We start from the raw sequence: 15,586 nt of genomic DNA, 5'->3' as shown, positions 1-15,586 counted from the left end.
TGCTAAGCCTGGGAGGGGTATGGCAAGGAGAGCACAGGCAGGAAACCACTGCTCAGCATGGGAGAGATATGGCAAGGAGAGCACGGGCAGGAAACCACTGCTCAGCATGGGAGAGATATGGCAAGGAGAGCACGGGCAGGAAACCACTGCTCAGCATGGGAGAGATATGGCAAGGAGAGCACGGGCAGGAAACCACTGCTCAGCATGGGAGAGATATGGCAAGGAGAGCACAGGCAGGAAACCACTGCTCAGCATGGGAGAGATATGGCAAGAAAACCACTGCTCAGCATGGGAGAGATATGGCAAGGAGAGCACGGGCAGGAAACCACTGCTCAGCATGGGAGAGATATGGCAAGGAGAGCACGGGCAGGAAACCACTGCTCAGCATGGGAGAGATATGGCAAGGAAACCACTGCTCAGCATGGGAGAGATATGGCAAGGAGAGCACGGGCAGGAAACCACTGCTAAGCCTGGGAGGGGTATGGCAAGGAGAGCACAGGCAGGAAACCACTGCTCAGCATGGGAGAGATATGGCAAGGAGAGCACAGGCAGGAAACCACTGCTCAGCATGGGAGAGATATGGCAAGGAAACCACTGCTCAGCATGGGAGAGATATGGCAAGGAGAGCACGGGCAGGAAACCACTGCTCAGCATGGGAGATATATGGCAAGGAGAGCACGGGCAGGAAACCACTGCTAAGCATGGGAGAGATATGGCTGGAACCCTGCTTGCAACACACTACGAATATGGCAGAAGCCAGTTGTAGACACATGGTTATGCTGTATAGTCTCTGCAATGGGAAACCCAAGGGCAAGGCGGTGCCCTTTGTGTGTGACTTTGGGTAGGTCACCTAAATGGCCTGTACCATAAATGAACACAACAGGAGGAGGCTCACTGTGCTGAGCAACTGAACACAGACACCAAATGCTCAAACAAAAAGCACTGGATATGGTCAACCCAATTGTTCTGCACAGCTGCCAAATATGTGGACCCAAGAGTTTCACATGACTGCACCACATGGCCTTTCTCAGCTCATATCTGCCTTCAAATCATTCACATCAGGTGTCAAATATTACACTACTATACTGTTTAATATCTGTTTAAGAAAATTACTGTACATTTGTTTACCACCTTATTTTAACCCTTTTGCTGCCACAGAGTGGGATATTGCTTCCCCAGGGTAGAAACAGATAACATGCATCAGTTTATTGATTACATATGTATTGGTTCCCTATTGGTTGTTTGCATCAGTGCATCAGTGCATCAGTGCATCAGTGCATCAGTGCATCAGTGCATCAAGTCTATCTTTAGATCACCCAATGAAATAAGGGAAAGGTATTCTACATTGTTTTATACAGAATAATGAACTCCTCGTACACCTTGATTCCCCCGGATCTGTGCAGCTACATTATAAACACTATATGGTCAGTGCTATACCGGAATGAACCCATATTATAATATTGGCAAGACTGCAGACACACACACTGCTCTGCATACAACACATTTTTCTGGAGGCTTTTGCCAGTCCCGATGGACTCGCTGCTGTCCTGCGAGTGAGCAAACTCCTGGACATCAGGATCCCTCTGCTCTCTTGGCGCCCGTCACAAAGAGTTTACTTACGTCCGTGGAATAAGGGCTGGGCAGGGACACAGGCAGGACACTTGCAGGGAAATGACATGTGGTCTGTATCTTTTCCCTTTCGGGGGAGTCTGGATGACTGGATGGAAGGGAGGTGGGAGGCAGAGCGCCCAAACTCAGCACCGTGTTGTATTTGGGAGGACGACCTATAGGTTAATAAACACAAATAAAAAAAAAAAAACAACAAAAACAAAAAACGGGGGAGTTTACATACCTTTGGCCAGTGATCCTCATTGGCTAGCATGAAAAAGGAAATGATGCAGCAGATGAAGGAAAACGATCATACAACATCACCAAGACAAAGGAGAGCAGCACAGTTATTAAATAAAAGCAGCAGCTTTCAGCGAATGCAGAAGGAAGCGCAAGTATGTACGTACGGGGAATGCATCTGTTCCTCTCTTACTCATCTTAGCGGGGAGAGAAATCGGGGATTCAAAAGGCACTTAATCAATGGGAAATTAGGGTCGGGGTGTCTAATGAAAGCTGGTCACTGCAAATGTATTAGTGTGTCAGAGTTGGGCATTACATCGATACGATTGTAAAAAACATATCCCTGTACACTTATTGTCAGTCTTACTATTGTGGTATTGCCATGATCGACGTTATATGGTCAGCGAGTGACCGCAGCTTTAAAGAAGGCAGAGCTTCCAGTGTAAGTGGGATAGCAGCTCCTTCCCCCTTCCCCTGTGGTTCTCAGGGTCACTTTGCTCTGTGTTTACCCCGTTCCCCCAATTCCCTTCCTTACCCCTAACCCTTATGTCCGGGGGATAGGGGCAAGTACGGATATTTGATTTATTTTAAAATGTTGTTTATTTTATAAAACACACTTTTAAAAAATATATATATATAACTATGAACACGAAACTTCAAATGATACGCAATATGTATTATGAAAAATGCTTTTGCATTAAAGTTCTTATGGCATGTTAAATTTTCTTTTCTATGCTTCCTACTTGGATATTTATCACGATAAAATGTCTAAAGATCGTTATTATTGGTTATTGCCGAACCATGGTGTGTCAGGGTGTTCCTCCTCACTTTTGGACCCAATAATAAATGCATGTCAACAATGAGTGTTTGCTTTGCAAGGTCTATGGAGAAACAAACCTTACTACATAGCAGGGCATATATTATATCAACCAGATAAACCCTCAGAAGCTTGTGTGTCCTTTTAATACACAAAACAACAACGATTAAAATGAGGAGGTTTCCAGTATTTTCCCGGGGGCGATTGTGTTGTATTTTAAAATGAGGTACCTTGTCTGGCTGTCAAAAACAATGTCGTTTGTGATATTAAAAAGGAGGGGAAAAGGGGAAACGGTGTCTGCGGAGCTGCTCGTACAGGATACAGTTTAGGAACCTTTTTCAACAAGGAAATCTAAACTACGAATGATGAGGAATAAAGGACAAATAACCCAGCAGGTACAACAGGTCTCTATGAACAAAAAGGAATGTGGCGTCACTGCTGAATTTGCCTGAGTCTCGAATGATATAACCAGCATCTCCAAGGCTAGCTGGCAGCAAGCACGGAAAAGCAAATATGGAGAATAAAAAGCTGCATAGTAACACCTGCTGCTTTGCCATACCTCCCCCCCCCCCCTACACTTTTGCTCTCAAAACAAAGTTTTGTTCCCAGGGAGGAGGAATTCTCATCTCCCGGCTGTGACAGCACTGGCGCGTTTTGCACACCCGTTACTTTTTGTAGCTAGCCGTAAACACGTTTACAGTCCGTTGCAACCATAATCCCTGCAGCGTGACCCTTTCAGGGGGAAAGAACGCACATTACTCTTCTTGGGCTCTTCTGTAGCATGGATTCTGTAACGGCTTTAGCTGTAGATGTCTAAGAGTTCGGAGTCTCGCCCCCTGTGTATGTAGGAATTTAGGAAATAGAGCTGGCCCTCCGTGTATATCTTTCACCCCGACCACAGTAATCTAGCACAGTGTAGCACAGCAAAGACCAGGGCAATTTCTTAGCAATGGATAAAGTCTTTAACTTCAACACAGGCACCCAGAGACGCAGAAGCACAAACCTTCACTGTAGCAGCCCGTGTCATTCCCTCTCTTTGGACCCATATCTTTGATCTAAAACCTCCCTATAACCCACGTCTGCATTAAGAACTGGAGGCACAGTGTTCTGACACATTTCTGGTGTCATATGTAGGGAGTATTGCTGCCACCAAATAATCCTCAGGTTATGTTTATTTATAACACAACCCTTACAGTGCATCAAAACAGTGCAAAAGAAATGACCATCCAGCACTAGTATATAGGGATATTTAGCATCATTATGTTCCATAGCATGTTCATTTGTAGGGGGCAGGGTACTTTGACTATCAATCTCTTCTTACATCAAGTGGTGATAAAACACTAACTCACCACACATTCCTTCCGTGTGTAATCTACAAATAGTGAACATTAAACCCCCTTTACATCTAGGAGGGGCCTGCAACACACGCCCCAACACTAGCATTGGTATCATGCCAAGCAGTGCCATCCTGGCCCTCTAACATGCACTGAAACACAAAGCCGGCACAGGGAAGGACGAGAGAGAGAGCCACATGAAGAGTAGGCAGACTGCACAGCGCATTCAGACACTTACCTCTCTTGCGTGTCCCTGGATGCATTGTGCTGTTTAGGTAGGTCACAGCACTTTTCTTACGCTGCAAGGGTAACACATGTTACTCATATCATTCTCGTAGGACAAGAAAGCACACAGCACACAGTGCAACGTGTAGCCGTCACTGGGGGATATTCTAGTAACTGCGAGTTGTGCAGATCTGTGCCTAAAGAGCCCTTTCCGATAGGACTGGCGCGCTTTGCTACTCTGCCAGCCCTTCTCGCGTGTCCAAACTGTGCAGGAAAGGCTTTTCTTTAGAAGCGGTTTCATTCACTGTGCAAATCCAGGGAGAATGACCAAAAAGGCTCAAAACTCACATTTTTGAGCAGCTAACTGCATTCTAGTAGCTCGGTGAAGTGCAGAAGGCAAAAGCGCTTGTAATAACCCACATTTTATTTCCCGCCTCCTTCAGAGTGGCGAGACTTGTATTGCGATTTCCATCCAGAGCCTGAAATATGGGTTTTAATGAGAGAAACCCAAATCTCAGCACAACCCGCATCCCTGGCTCTGGGTGGAGCTAGCACCACTTCAGGTCATTCCGCTTCCAAGCGAGTACAATCTGGGCGTTCTGGCTGTTAAACCGTTTGCTATTTTTTATAGACGCGGTTTAAACGAAGCGATTTGCAATACAGAACATGGATTTTGGGCTAGTTTTAATCCGATACTTCTGACCATGAAAAACTCGCTACTAGAATATCCCCCACTGCCTCTCTGCTTTTCTGACTGCTAATCAGTGGGATCGGGAATCTGTGCGGGACCCCATCACAAAGCTGTGGTTCCTACAGTGTCATATGAGAATTAGTGGGGGGGGGGGGGGGGGGGCGGGGAAGAGACGCCATAGTTAGGGCATATTTAAAAAAACAAACCAAAAAAATACATTAGGTGCTGGTCTCCAATAATGAACAATACAGAAACAAGACCAGGGCCTAATGCATTTATGACTGTAAGGGTGCTGTTGTGTGTGTGTGTGAGGGAGCAGGTCCCGGGAGTACGGAGGTGCTGTTGTGTGTTTGTGTGAGGGAGCAGGTCCCGGGAGTACGGAGGTGCTGTTGTGTGTTTGTGTGAGGGAGCAGGTCCCGGGAGTACGGAGGTGCTGTTGTGTGTTTGTGCGAGGGAGCAGGTCCCGGGAGTACGGAGGTACTGTTGTGTGTTTGTGTGAGGGAGCAGGTCCCGGGAGTACGGAGGCACTGTTGTGTGTTTGTGTGAGGGAGCAGGTCCCGGGAGTACGGAGGTGCTGTTGTGTGATTGTGTGAGGGAGCAGGTCCCGGGAGTACGGAGGTACTGTTGTGTGTGTGTGTGAGGGAGCAGGTCCCGGGAGTACGGAGGTGCTGTTGTGTGTTTGTGTGAGGGAGCAGGTCCCGGGAGTACGGAGGTGCTGTTGTGTGTTTGTGTGAGGGAGCAGGTCCCGGGAGTACGGAGGTACTGTTGTGTGTTTGTGTGAGGGAGCAGGTCCCGGGAGTACGGAGGCACTGTTGTGTGTTTGTGTGAGGGAGCAGGTCCCGGGAGTACGGAGGTGCTGTTGTGTGTGTGTTTGTGTGAGGGAGCAGGTCCCGGGAGATGGTGGTGCTGTTGTGTGATTGTGTGAGGGAGCAGGTCCTGGAAAACAGAGGTGCTGTTGTGTGTTTGTGTGAGGGAGCAGGTCCCGGGAGTACGGAGGTACTGTTGTGTGTTTGTGTGAGGGAGCAGGTCCCGGGAGTACGGAGGTGCTGTTGTGTGTTTGTGTGAGGGAGCAGGTCCCGGGAGTACGGAGGTACTGTTGTGTGTGTGTGTGAGGGAGCAGGTCCCGGGAGTACGGAGGTGCTGTTGTGTGTTTGTGTGAGGGAGCAGGTCCCGGGAGTACGGAGGTGCTGTTGTGTGTGATTGTGTGAGGGAGCAGGTCCCGGGAGTACGGAGGTGCTGTTGTGTGTGTGTTTGTGTGAGGGAGCAGGTCCCGGGAGATGGTGGTGCTGTTGTGTGATTGTGTGAGGGAGCAGGTCCTGGAAGACAGAGGTGCTGTTGTGTGATTGTGTGAGGGAGCAGATCCCGGGAGTACGGAGGTGCTGTTGTGTGTGTGTCTGTGAGGGAGCAGGTCCCGGGAGATGGTGGTGCTGTTGTGTGTGTGTGTGTGTGTGTGAGGGAGCAGGTCCCGGGAGTACGGAGGTGCTGTTGTGTGTGATTGTGTGAGGGAGCAGGTCCCGGGAGTACGGAGGTGCTGTTGTGCGTTTGTGTGAGGGAGCAGGTCCCGGGAGTACGGAGGTGCTGTTGTGTGTGATTGTGTGAGGGAGCAGGTCCTGGGAGTACGGAGGTGCTGTTGTGTGTGTGTTTGTGTGAGGGAGCAGGTCCCGGGAGATGGTGGTGCTGTTGTGTGATTGTGTGAGGGAGCAGGTCCTGGAAAACAGAGGTGCTGTTGTGTGTTTGTGTGAGGGAGCAGGTCCCGGGAGTACGGAGGTGCTGTTGTGTGTTTGTGTGAGGGAGCAGGTCCCGGGAGTACGGAGGTGCTGTTGTGTGTTTGTGTGAGGGAGCAGGTCCCGGGAGATGGTGGTGCTGTTGTGTGTTTGTGTGAGGGAGCAGGTCCCGGGAGATGGTGGTGCTGTTGTGTGTTTGTGTGAGGGAGCAGGTCCCGGGAGATGGTGGTGCTGTTGTGTGTTTGTGTGAGGGAGCAGGTCCCGGGAGATGGTGGTGCTGTTGTGTGTTTGTGTGAGGGAGCAGGTCAAGAGGAGAGGAAAACAAAACAAAAAAGGTTGTGTACAACTCGAGTTGTAATCATATTTCCTAGAGCAGCGCCTACCTCAGGCTCAAACACGGCCCCGCTGTAAACTGGGTTGGCTGTTGTTCTTCTCTTTCGCTCTTGACGTTTACTTTGAATTTCTGTTAATCAGGGGCAAAGAAAAAAGCCAGTGTTACCAGAAGCATGAATTCAGCATCGTCTCCATGCAAAGAATCCAGTGCGAGACCTTCCGGGGGTTCTGCAAGTGGTTCCGAGCCCCACACGGACGAGGTAATACGGACCAAGCACCTCTTCCTGGTTACACGGTGCTGGGACCAATGTCTCGGATTGGGTCACTGCAATACAGTGCTCTCAAACAACAGGGGGGGCTCAACTCGAGTCCTCAATTCCCAACCCCCCCACCTCCACCCCAAGTCAGGTTTTCAGGATATCCCTGCTTCAGCACAGACCGCTCAATTAGTCCCTGCGTCAGCACAGAAGGCTTAAGACTGAGCCACCTCTGCTGAAGCAGGGATATCTTTAAAACCTTACCAGAACTGGACACACAATTACCCCCAGTACAAAAAAGAGATGGGCCGAGTCTCTGGAAAAAGTACTTCAAGTTAGATCTCCAGGGAATACAATGTTCTCCGAGTCTGTAAATTAGACTGAAAACCCCCCAAATCAGAGCAGTCGGCTTTTCTCACCTTCTAAATGATCGTGCGTGACCAGTCCCAGCGACACCATGAAGGCCAGTTTCTAAGGACACACACAAAAAATAGAATAAGTTACATTTTGGAGTTTGTGCTGTCACAGAAAATACTGAAGGATGGATTTATTTAGTACCTGTGGGTTCTCCTCTCGCCTTGGCTTGGGGGCCGGTGTCAGGGTCGTACTGCTGTCAGTCAGCTTGCCCGATGTGTCCACCTGAGTTTTATTAGTCTGAGGGGGCCACAAAGAGGGGGGGGGGGGGAGGGTTATGTACGGTCTCCCACATTGTCTCCCAGGAAAGAGACGGCAGCAGTTTGATCTCGGAGATGTACTGTAAGCTGAGCAACGGACTTTGCTTGTAACTTATTATAGGGATATACACTCTGTTACACACTTAGCAACAACCACCAGGCCGTGTGCAGAACAGCCACTGAGACGTGAGGTTACTGCCTGGAACCACATCTATTAGCGGCCATGATAAAAATGAAAGGTGCCATGTTATTTATGTACTTACAGTATAGGAATGGCATGCTGCACTGTATATAGCAGAACAAGCCAGCTACAGACACGTCTGTCCCAAATAGCTCACAGTCTTATCTCAAACGCACCAGGATCTACAGGATTTGGGGCCGTATTTACTAATCAGTCTGAGCAATAAGGCACCTTCCAGTGCTGGAAGACACCTTGCAGCCCATTCAAGCTTTCCAGTGCCGTAGGGGGTCTTATAGCAGAACACACACATACTGTACATATACATACATTATATATATATATATATATATATTTATTACACACATACACGAAAACGTTCCATGTGCGCTAGACTCTTCAGATCAGTCTCAGATTGCAAAGGGGAGGTTTTCCGATCTGTTAGAACAGCTTGTATCTTGTGAGAGAGCGCCAGGGGCAAGTATAAAAGTGTGTACTAGTAAATCACACGTAATATCTGAAACTTACAAGTAGCAACATATAGCACGGAGCTCCAACAATTGGGAAGGTCCCATAGTCCGTAGAGGCCGAGCGCATCGGGTCCCCGGAACAACCCGCGAGCCTTGGATCCCAGGAGCGTTCCATCCGAACAAGCATGGTAACAACCGCCGTTTTAAAACTTTCAACGCGTTTCGCACGTACTGTAACCCGGTTTCCCAAGGGGGGCTGATGAAGCACGGTTACGTGTGAAAGGCGTTGGGGATCCAAGGCTCGCTGGTTGTTCCGGGGACCCGATGCACTTTGCCTTTGTAGTATGACCTCTACGGCCTGCGGGACCTTCCCAACTGTTGGCGCTCAGTGCTATATTGTTTTGTAATTGTAAGTTACAGATACTATGTGTGATTTACTATTACACACTTTTTTATACTTACCCCTGAAGCGTTTTGTAGTTTTTTTATTTGTGCATACATATAAAATGGGCTAAACATGCCTGTCCCAGAGTCACCCTGACCTTGCAGTGGGGCCTGAAACATGGTCTTATTCTTATGAATATTAAATATTATTTAAGTTGCACGCTTTCTTTCCTAGTGTGTGTCTATATAGATCCATGTGTGTGTGTACATCTATATGTATGTATGTATGTATGTATGTCTTTATTTATATAGCGCCATTCATGTACATAGCTCTTTACAGCAGTAATACATGTGACAATCGTATAAATAACAAATAACTACAAATAACAGATCATGGGAATGAGTGCTTCACAAATAAAAGTAACATTAGGAAGAAGAATCCCTGCTCCAAAGAGCTTACAATCTAATTGGTAGGGAGAACATACAAAGACATTAGGAGGGCGTTCTGGTAAGTGCACCTGCAGGGGTCCAAGCTTATGTATCGTATAGTATTAGCAATGGTGCTATTCATATGCTTCTTTAAGCAGGTGTGTCTTAAGGTGGGTCTTAAAGGTGGCTAGAGAGGGTGCTAGTCGGGTATTGAGGGGAAGGGCATTCCAGAGGTGTGGGGCAGTCAGTGAGAAAAGTCTAAGGTGGGAGAGGGCTTTAGATATAAAGAGGGTACAGAGAAGAAATCCTTGAGCAGAACGCAAGAGTCGGGATGGTGCATAACGAGAAATTAGGGCTGAGCTGTAAGGAGGGGCAGAGGAGTGTAAAGCTTTAAAAGTGAGGAGGAGAATGGAGTGTGAGATGCGGGATTTGAGATATATATAATGGAAATATTACTGTATGCTCATTTGCATGTCTTAAGACAGGTCTGCAACCCCGCCTTTCACCATTATCACCCAGCACACAGCACTTCCACTGCAGCAATGTGTTTATATGTGTGTATATAGACATACATAGTAAACTACTTCTGTAGTGCTCTGACTGTAACAATATCCTGTCACCCCCCGCCCGGCCCGGCAGACGATCTGTAGTTACCTGCTTCTCCAGGTTTGGTTTTGGAAGCTGCAGAGTCTGTGGAGCGGCTAGCCGAGTCCCCGGTGTGGCAATCACGATGCTGGTGAGCTGTGCCGTGGGAAAAGCTTTCGAGATGGCCGTGGGCTGGCCATTAACAATGCGCACGGGGTGGATGGAGTTCTGGGACGTGGGGGTTATCTTGGTGGTCAGCATTACAGGCCGCTGAATGAGTGGAGGAGCGGCCAGCATCGGAGGGGGGGCGGGAGCGGGAGCTATAGGAACATTGTTTTGTGCTGCTGGTTTTGGCCGCACCTGGAATGAATAAACACGTTTTTATTTCCCCACAAAAAAAATATCGATCTATCTCATATAATAAAATATCACAGCTGATCGTTTTCTTACATATGCATATGTTGTAAGATTTCATTACGTTTACAAGGCACGCTCAAATAGAAACAAACAAAATGAAATTGAGACACAAGAAGTGAAGTGCGAGGTGTACAAGTATATACAAAGCCGGGGGTTTACGGAAGGTTACTGCACCAATTCTAGCAGAAGAATGTGACACTAATAAACAACCGCTCGACACCTCAATATCAGAGGGAAGTCTGGGAGAATATCACAGCGAGGAAGAGAAATGCGTTCTTTCAGTGAACATGATGAGAGGACACACGAGCCGTATCGCCCGTTCGGGTCCCTCAGCAGGGAACGGTTCTTAGACTGGTCAGATAAACGTACCTGTGGGAGAAACGTGGGGCGAGGTGTGAGTCGCGGAGGGGGGATGAACTGAGGGACTTTGATGTGCTGAGAAGTTGTAGCCTGAACCTGCTGCAACAACAAAAATAAACGCAGCAGGCCAATAAAGACACACCCTCTAGAAATTGTTATACGTCTCAAAGCAAAACGAATACCCTCCTCCAGTGTGCCGGATTTACAAAACTGGCGCCCTTAGGCACTTACTTGGTGCCATCCTCCTCCTTCAGCATCAAATGACTCTGAGACGTCACTGGGCGTCTCATTGCTATAGTGCCACATTGCCATTGTGCCAGCATGTTGCCACAGCAGCGCGACGCCATGTGATGTCACAGCGTCATTTGATGCTGAAGGAGGTAGAGTGGCACAAAGGAGAAGTTAAGAACACGCTCTCCCCCGGGCCTATCGGGCCAAATGGGAGATCCGCCACTGTTCGTGCATATGGAGGGTAACAGAGGAGGAGTACTCGCAAAACTAAGTAATGGGCACCAAACGTCCTGGGCTTGCAGAACTGCAGGACATGCACACGTGTGCAACATGTTTTGGAAGGGGACAAAAGAAATGACAGCAAGAGACAGGGGGTGCCCAATGCTGCATCCAATTGACAAAACATATATAATGAAATACTTCAATAATAATAATATAAAATACTTGGTTATTTAGTTAACCCTTTGGCCAAAGGCGTCATAAGCCTGCATACCAACGTCAAGGTATAACCAAAATAATGCAGGTCCTACACTACACTGTGAAACCTTCCTTTTACCTCTGTGAGAGGGGAAGAACCATAATGGGTCTTGTTCCTGCAGCAAGTGAAATGACCTTCCAAGTTAAAAAGGTGAAGGAGGAGGAGTGAGCTCTGGGGGGAGGTGCCACAACCTCCAATTGACTGCTAGCAAGAAATGACAGGACAGACTATTCCTGTTGCGAATCTATGAACACCTTGCATTAGCCTCCCCACCAAAAGAAAGCCAGTCTCGCCCCGGCTCACCAACGTCACTGCGTTTTTTGCCAGTATTTGAAAGGTCTCGGTGCCGTGACTGGTGATTTTGCTGGACGTCTGCAAGTTGATCGGGGTTCTCTGCCCATCAGAGCCGAGGATCGCCTTCTGGCTGTTGATGGCAGTCACCATGGCGATGGTAGGCCTCTGCCCCATTACGGAGGTGGGCATGGTTGCTGCCGCTGCCGCCGCTGCCTTCAACACAAGAGGTAGAGTCTTTGCCGTGATCATAGAGGCCGTGGCCACCGTTCTCTGTGGTAAAAGGGAACACAGCAAAGGTTTTAGCGTGAACTATTACAAAGTTCTGTATGTACGACCTACACCCAGAGCTTATACACCAACACCAAGCTCTGCGCGATACAGAGAGATATACGCTGCTTTGTGCTGTTTCTGCTCCTCCGTCAGATGACAAGGAGTTTACCTGAACATAGACAGATATTTCGGGAGGTCCGCCAACATTTCCTTGATGAAACTGTCTCTACTTACAGCCCTGCTTCATGGAGGATTTCTTACCTACACCTCAAGGGTGGTGTACCCTACAAACACACCCTCTCTCCACTGTAGATACCCACCTATTACCTGAAATTTTGCTCCCGCCAGAACATGGTCAAAAATATAAACACCCAGAAGCAGTTAATGTCCGTTTTCCTCTAACGTAGATCCTGTCTGCCCATCAATCCTTTGTTTGCGATGGGAAAAGACAGGAAACAGCCTCTCAACGTGCAGCCAAGCCGTCTTCCCAGAGATCGAGAATCGTTCCATTCTATTGAAATGAAACTAAAACCTTCTCTAGCCCAGGGAACGCGGCATCACAGAATACGGAATGAGGGGCCTGTGTGTGTTTATTTTTAAGGTCAATAAGTACAAATACTGCCAAGCAGTCTTTTTGTGTTTCCAGCAGGTGGCGCCTCGGGCAGGAATAATGCAATCTTATTGTTGCTTTGCTCCGCTTTATAAGTTGCGTTGTTAGTCCGTATAAACGCAGGAGACTTCCATTCCCTGTTGATTGTGTTTAAGGTATATTGTTAAACAAATCGCCTGCGTGTTTGTGTTTTCTTTCCCCTTTATCCCACCCTGTGCTGATCAGAGAGCCAATAAAGATACGGAGGTGGGACTCAAACAGTGACATCACACAAGGGAGCAGTCAGAGGGCAATCAAACCCCTCCCAAATCTAACGTTAACAAATACATTATATATACTTATAGGCGTCACATTTGGGTGAAAAAGACATCAACCACCCAGGTGGGGCCCTTTAAACAGGTCACCGGAATTTGTTCACTTTGGTCCTAGGAGGGACTGACCCTTTAAATACACCAGTTATAGGTGCTGGTTCAAAATGTTTAATGGACATGGGTATTTCCGATCCTAATCCGTCCAGCCCCCAATGCCCCCTTCTTGTCAGAGAAGATCAAGGCTCTGACACAATCTAGAACTAAATAAAAGGCAAACTTGGAGTGCTCTGTTGCCATGGCAAGTAGCAGGGGTAGAAGCGTGTGGATGGATCAGACCAGGAGTGGCCAACTCCAGTCCTCAAGGGCCACCAACAGGTCAGGTTTTAAGGATATCCCTGCTTCAGGGGGTTGCTGACTGGGAGGGGAGGCTGGAGGCACAGGGCGGTTTACTTACTTACCTGGGCGGGAGGTGGTGGGTGTGTGGTGGTGTGTGTGTGTATGTGTGCTGATTGAGCCACCTGTGCTGAAGCAGGGATATCTATAAAGCCTGACCTGTTGGTAGCCCTTGAGGACTGGAGTTGGCCACACCTGGATTAGACCTATCAATATATTGAAACCCAACGGGAGCACAATACGGGCGATACTACACACACTGCATTGAACACCCACCTGTGACCCACTCAGGCCTGGAAGAGACACTGCCGATGCCTGCGACACCTGCTGCTGCTGAAGCGGATGATACTGCAGTTGTAGATGCGGAGGCTGCACTTGCGGTGTTGGCGGTTTGCTTTCTAGCTGGAGCAGGGGCTGGATAAGAAGCTTATTGTCCGGAAGTTCCTGTTTCACTATAAGATTCTTCCGAAGCTGTTCCACTACAAGTTTCTGCAAACAAACACAACAGGCTCAGGTTCCTTGTAAGAACTGCAGGGCCTCACTTAGCACATCTAATACCAGCTCTGGTCTAGAGCAGGGGTGCTCAACTCCAGTCCTCAAGCCCCTCCAACAGGTCACATTTTCAGTGTATCCCTGCTTCAGCACAGGTGGCTCAGAGTTCCTGTACAAGTGCTGAGGCTGGGATATCCTGAAAACCTGACCTGTTGGTGGGTGGGGATGGCCTTGAGAGCTGGAGTTGAGCCCCCCTTGTCTAGAGCACATAGGTAGAGTCTACATTTCAAGGTAGCATAATGTCCTAACATTTAGTATGTTTCCCAGATTCAATTACCAAACCAGCACTGGAGAGAACCATCAGCCTACACAACGGCATCCGTACCGCAAGCACTGAGGAGACTGACATGGAAGTGTAGGGTGGAGGCAGCACAGACTGCTGCAAAGCACTACAAGGGGGGGGAAACTCGCTAATAAAAGGCTGGATTGCCAAAAGCACATAGACAAGGGCAGGCATGCTGCTGGCCAGATCAGAAGGAACAGAGAGGATTCTGGGAAGACAGCCACGCAAAGTGACAGCTATTCTGAATAATCAGACACTCTTGGAATTACATTTGGCAAAGCTGGCCTAAAGGACATATAACTCAGGAGAAAAAGCCAACACATTATTTTACAAGCTCTTCCCAACGGTGTGTAAAAGTTAATAATACCAACCGCACTCCCAGCCGCGCAGAACAGAGCTGCTGGGATTCAGAACTGTACAACATCAAAAAAAATGATTCCCCCTTTCCAGTACATCACTCCGAGTTAAAGTTATCTTGTGAGTTGTGTTCATTTTGATTTATAAATGATAACTGTATTAGCCCCATCTGCATAGATGTTTGTGAATGAGAGATAACCAATTTCTACAGCAAGATCACCAAGATTATCAATCAGATACATGGAGAGCCGCTATAAGCCACTCTTCACAGCAACCGCCAGCCAAGACATGAGAAACGCAATGGCTGCAGCTCGAGAGAAGAGAGAAGGTGGCAGGAGCACATCGCAGAGCCAGCAGGATAGATGGGGGAGGACTGGCAATATGAGGAAACAATGAAGCCAGCCATGTGTCACTTGCCAACAAATTAACTCTGCGGAAGGCTAAATAGGTACTGTACATGGCATAAAAGATCACCCGCCCTTTCCTTTAAGCAACTTTGCTTGGTAAACACAGCGCTAATGGTCATCCTCGCTGATATGCAGCTTCAAGTGCAGACCCAACCACAATACAAACCCTCATTTCTGCTGCAGAGGCTCAGCAGAAGGGAACAGTAGGGAGAAAGCAGAGAAAGGAAACCCAGGCGGCTAAAGAAATCTAAAGCCAGATGGTTATAACACAAAGAGAGAACCAAATCAGAAGCAGGAATGGTGATGGTAGGAGTTAAGTGAGTCGCATGGCATTTTCTGCACCCCCCCCCCCCCTCCTCCGGGAAATGAAACAAAACCTTCTCAAAAAGAACAAACATGCCTGCAAATATTCATTAGTCCCAAAGTAAAAAACAAATCTCACATTTGAATGCATGCAGCAGAGATAATGTATGCAGCTAAGCTGGTGGACGCATGCTTTGATATTTACAGAGGATGCTCAGCTGACTTTCCTGCCTACAGTACTTTGCAGAAGATGTGCAGACACTGTCTTGGCTTTTCTGTCGCTGCCCGTTACAAACGCTTGTGAAAAGCAGATTAAAAAAAACAATAATTGTAATTGTGCAATAAAAAAAAAACCCCACAATAACTGCTTG

General features: G+C 47.9%; 1 protein-coding gene across 9 annotated transcripts in view; it reads right to left on the bottom strand.

The window, feature by feature from the left end:
- PHF21A (PHD finger protein 21A) overlaps positions 1–15,586 on the bottom strand; it is a 98,437-nt gene that overhangs the window by 10,594 nt on the left and 72,257 nt on the right. For 4 of the 9 annotated variants that reach the window (XM_075567524.1, XM_075567519.1, XM_075567517.1 and 1 more), the window contains exons 5-13: positions 13,590–13,802; positions 11,739–11,999; positions 10,736–10,825; positions 10,019–10,309; positions 7,788–7,883; positions 7,649–7,700; positions 7,023–7,102; positions 4,238–4,298; positions 1,621–1,784 (exon numbers count right to left, since the gene is read on the bottom strand). In XM_075567524.1, coding sequence (XP_075423639.1) covers positions 1,621–1,784; positions 4,238–4,298; positions 7,023–7,102; positions 7,649–7,700; positions 7,788–7,883; positions 10,019–10,309; positions 10,736–10,825; positions 11,739–11,999; positions 13,590–13,802 — 1,308 coding nt within the window. Of the gene's footprint in view, positions 1–1,620; positions 1,785–1,852; positions 1,876–4,237; positions 4,299–7,022; positions 7,103–7,648; positions 7,701–7,787; positions 7,884–10,018; positions 10,310–10,735; positions 10,826–11,738; positions 12,000–13,589; positions 13,803–15,586 lie in introns of all 9 variants that reach the window. The other 5 variants (XM_075567525.1, XM_075567521.1, XM_075567522.1 and 2 more) reach the window with 3 other exon arrangements.

This window comes from Ascaphus truei, chromosome 12 (assembly GCF_040206685.1).
Source record: "Ascaphus truei isolate aAscTru1 chromosome 12, aAscTru1.hap1, whole genome shotgun sequence".
NCBI classification, from domain to species: domain Eukaryota; kingdom Metazoa; phylum Chordata; class Amphibia; order Anura; family Ascaphidae; genus Ascaphus; species Ascaphus truei.
This window is presented reverse-complemented; position numbering and strand designations above follow the sequence as displayed.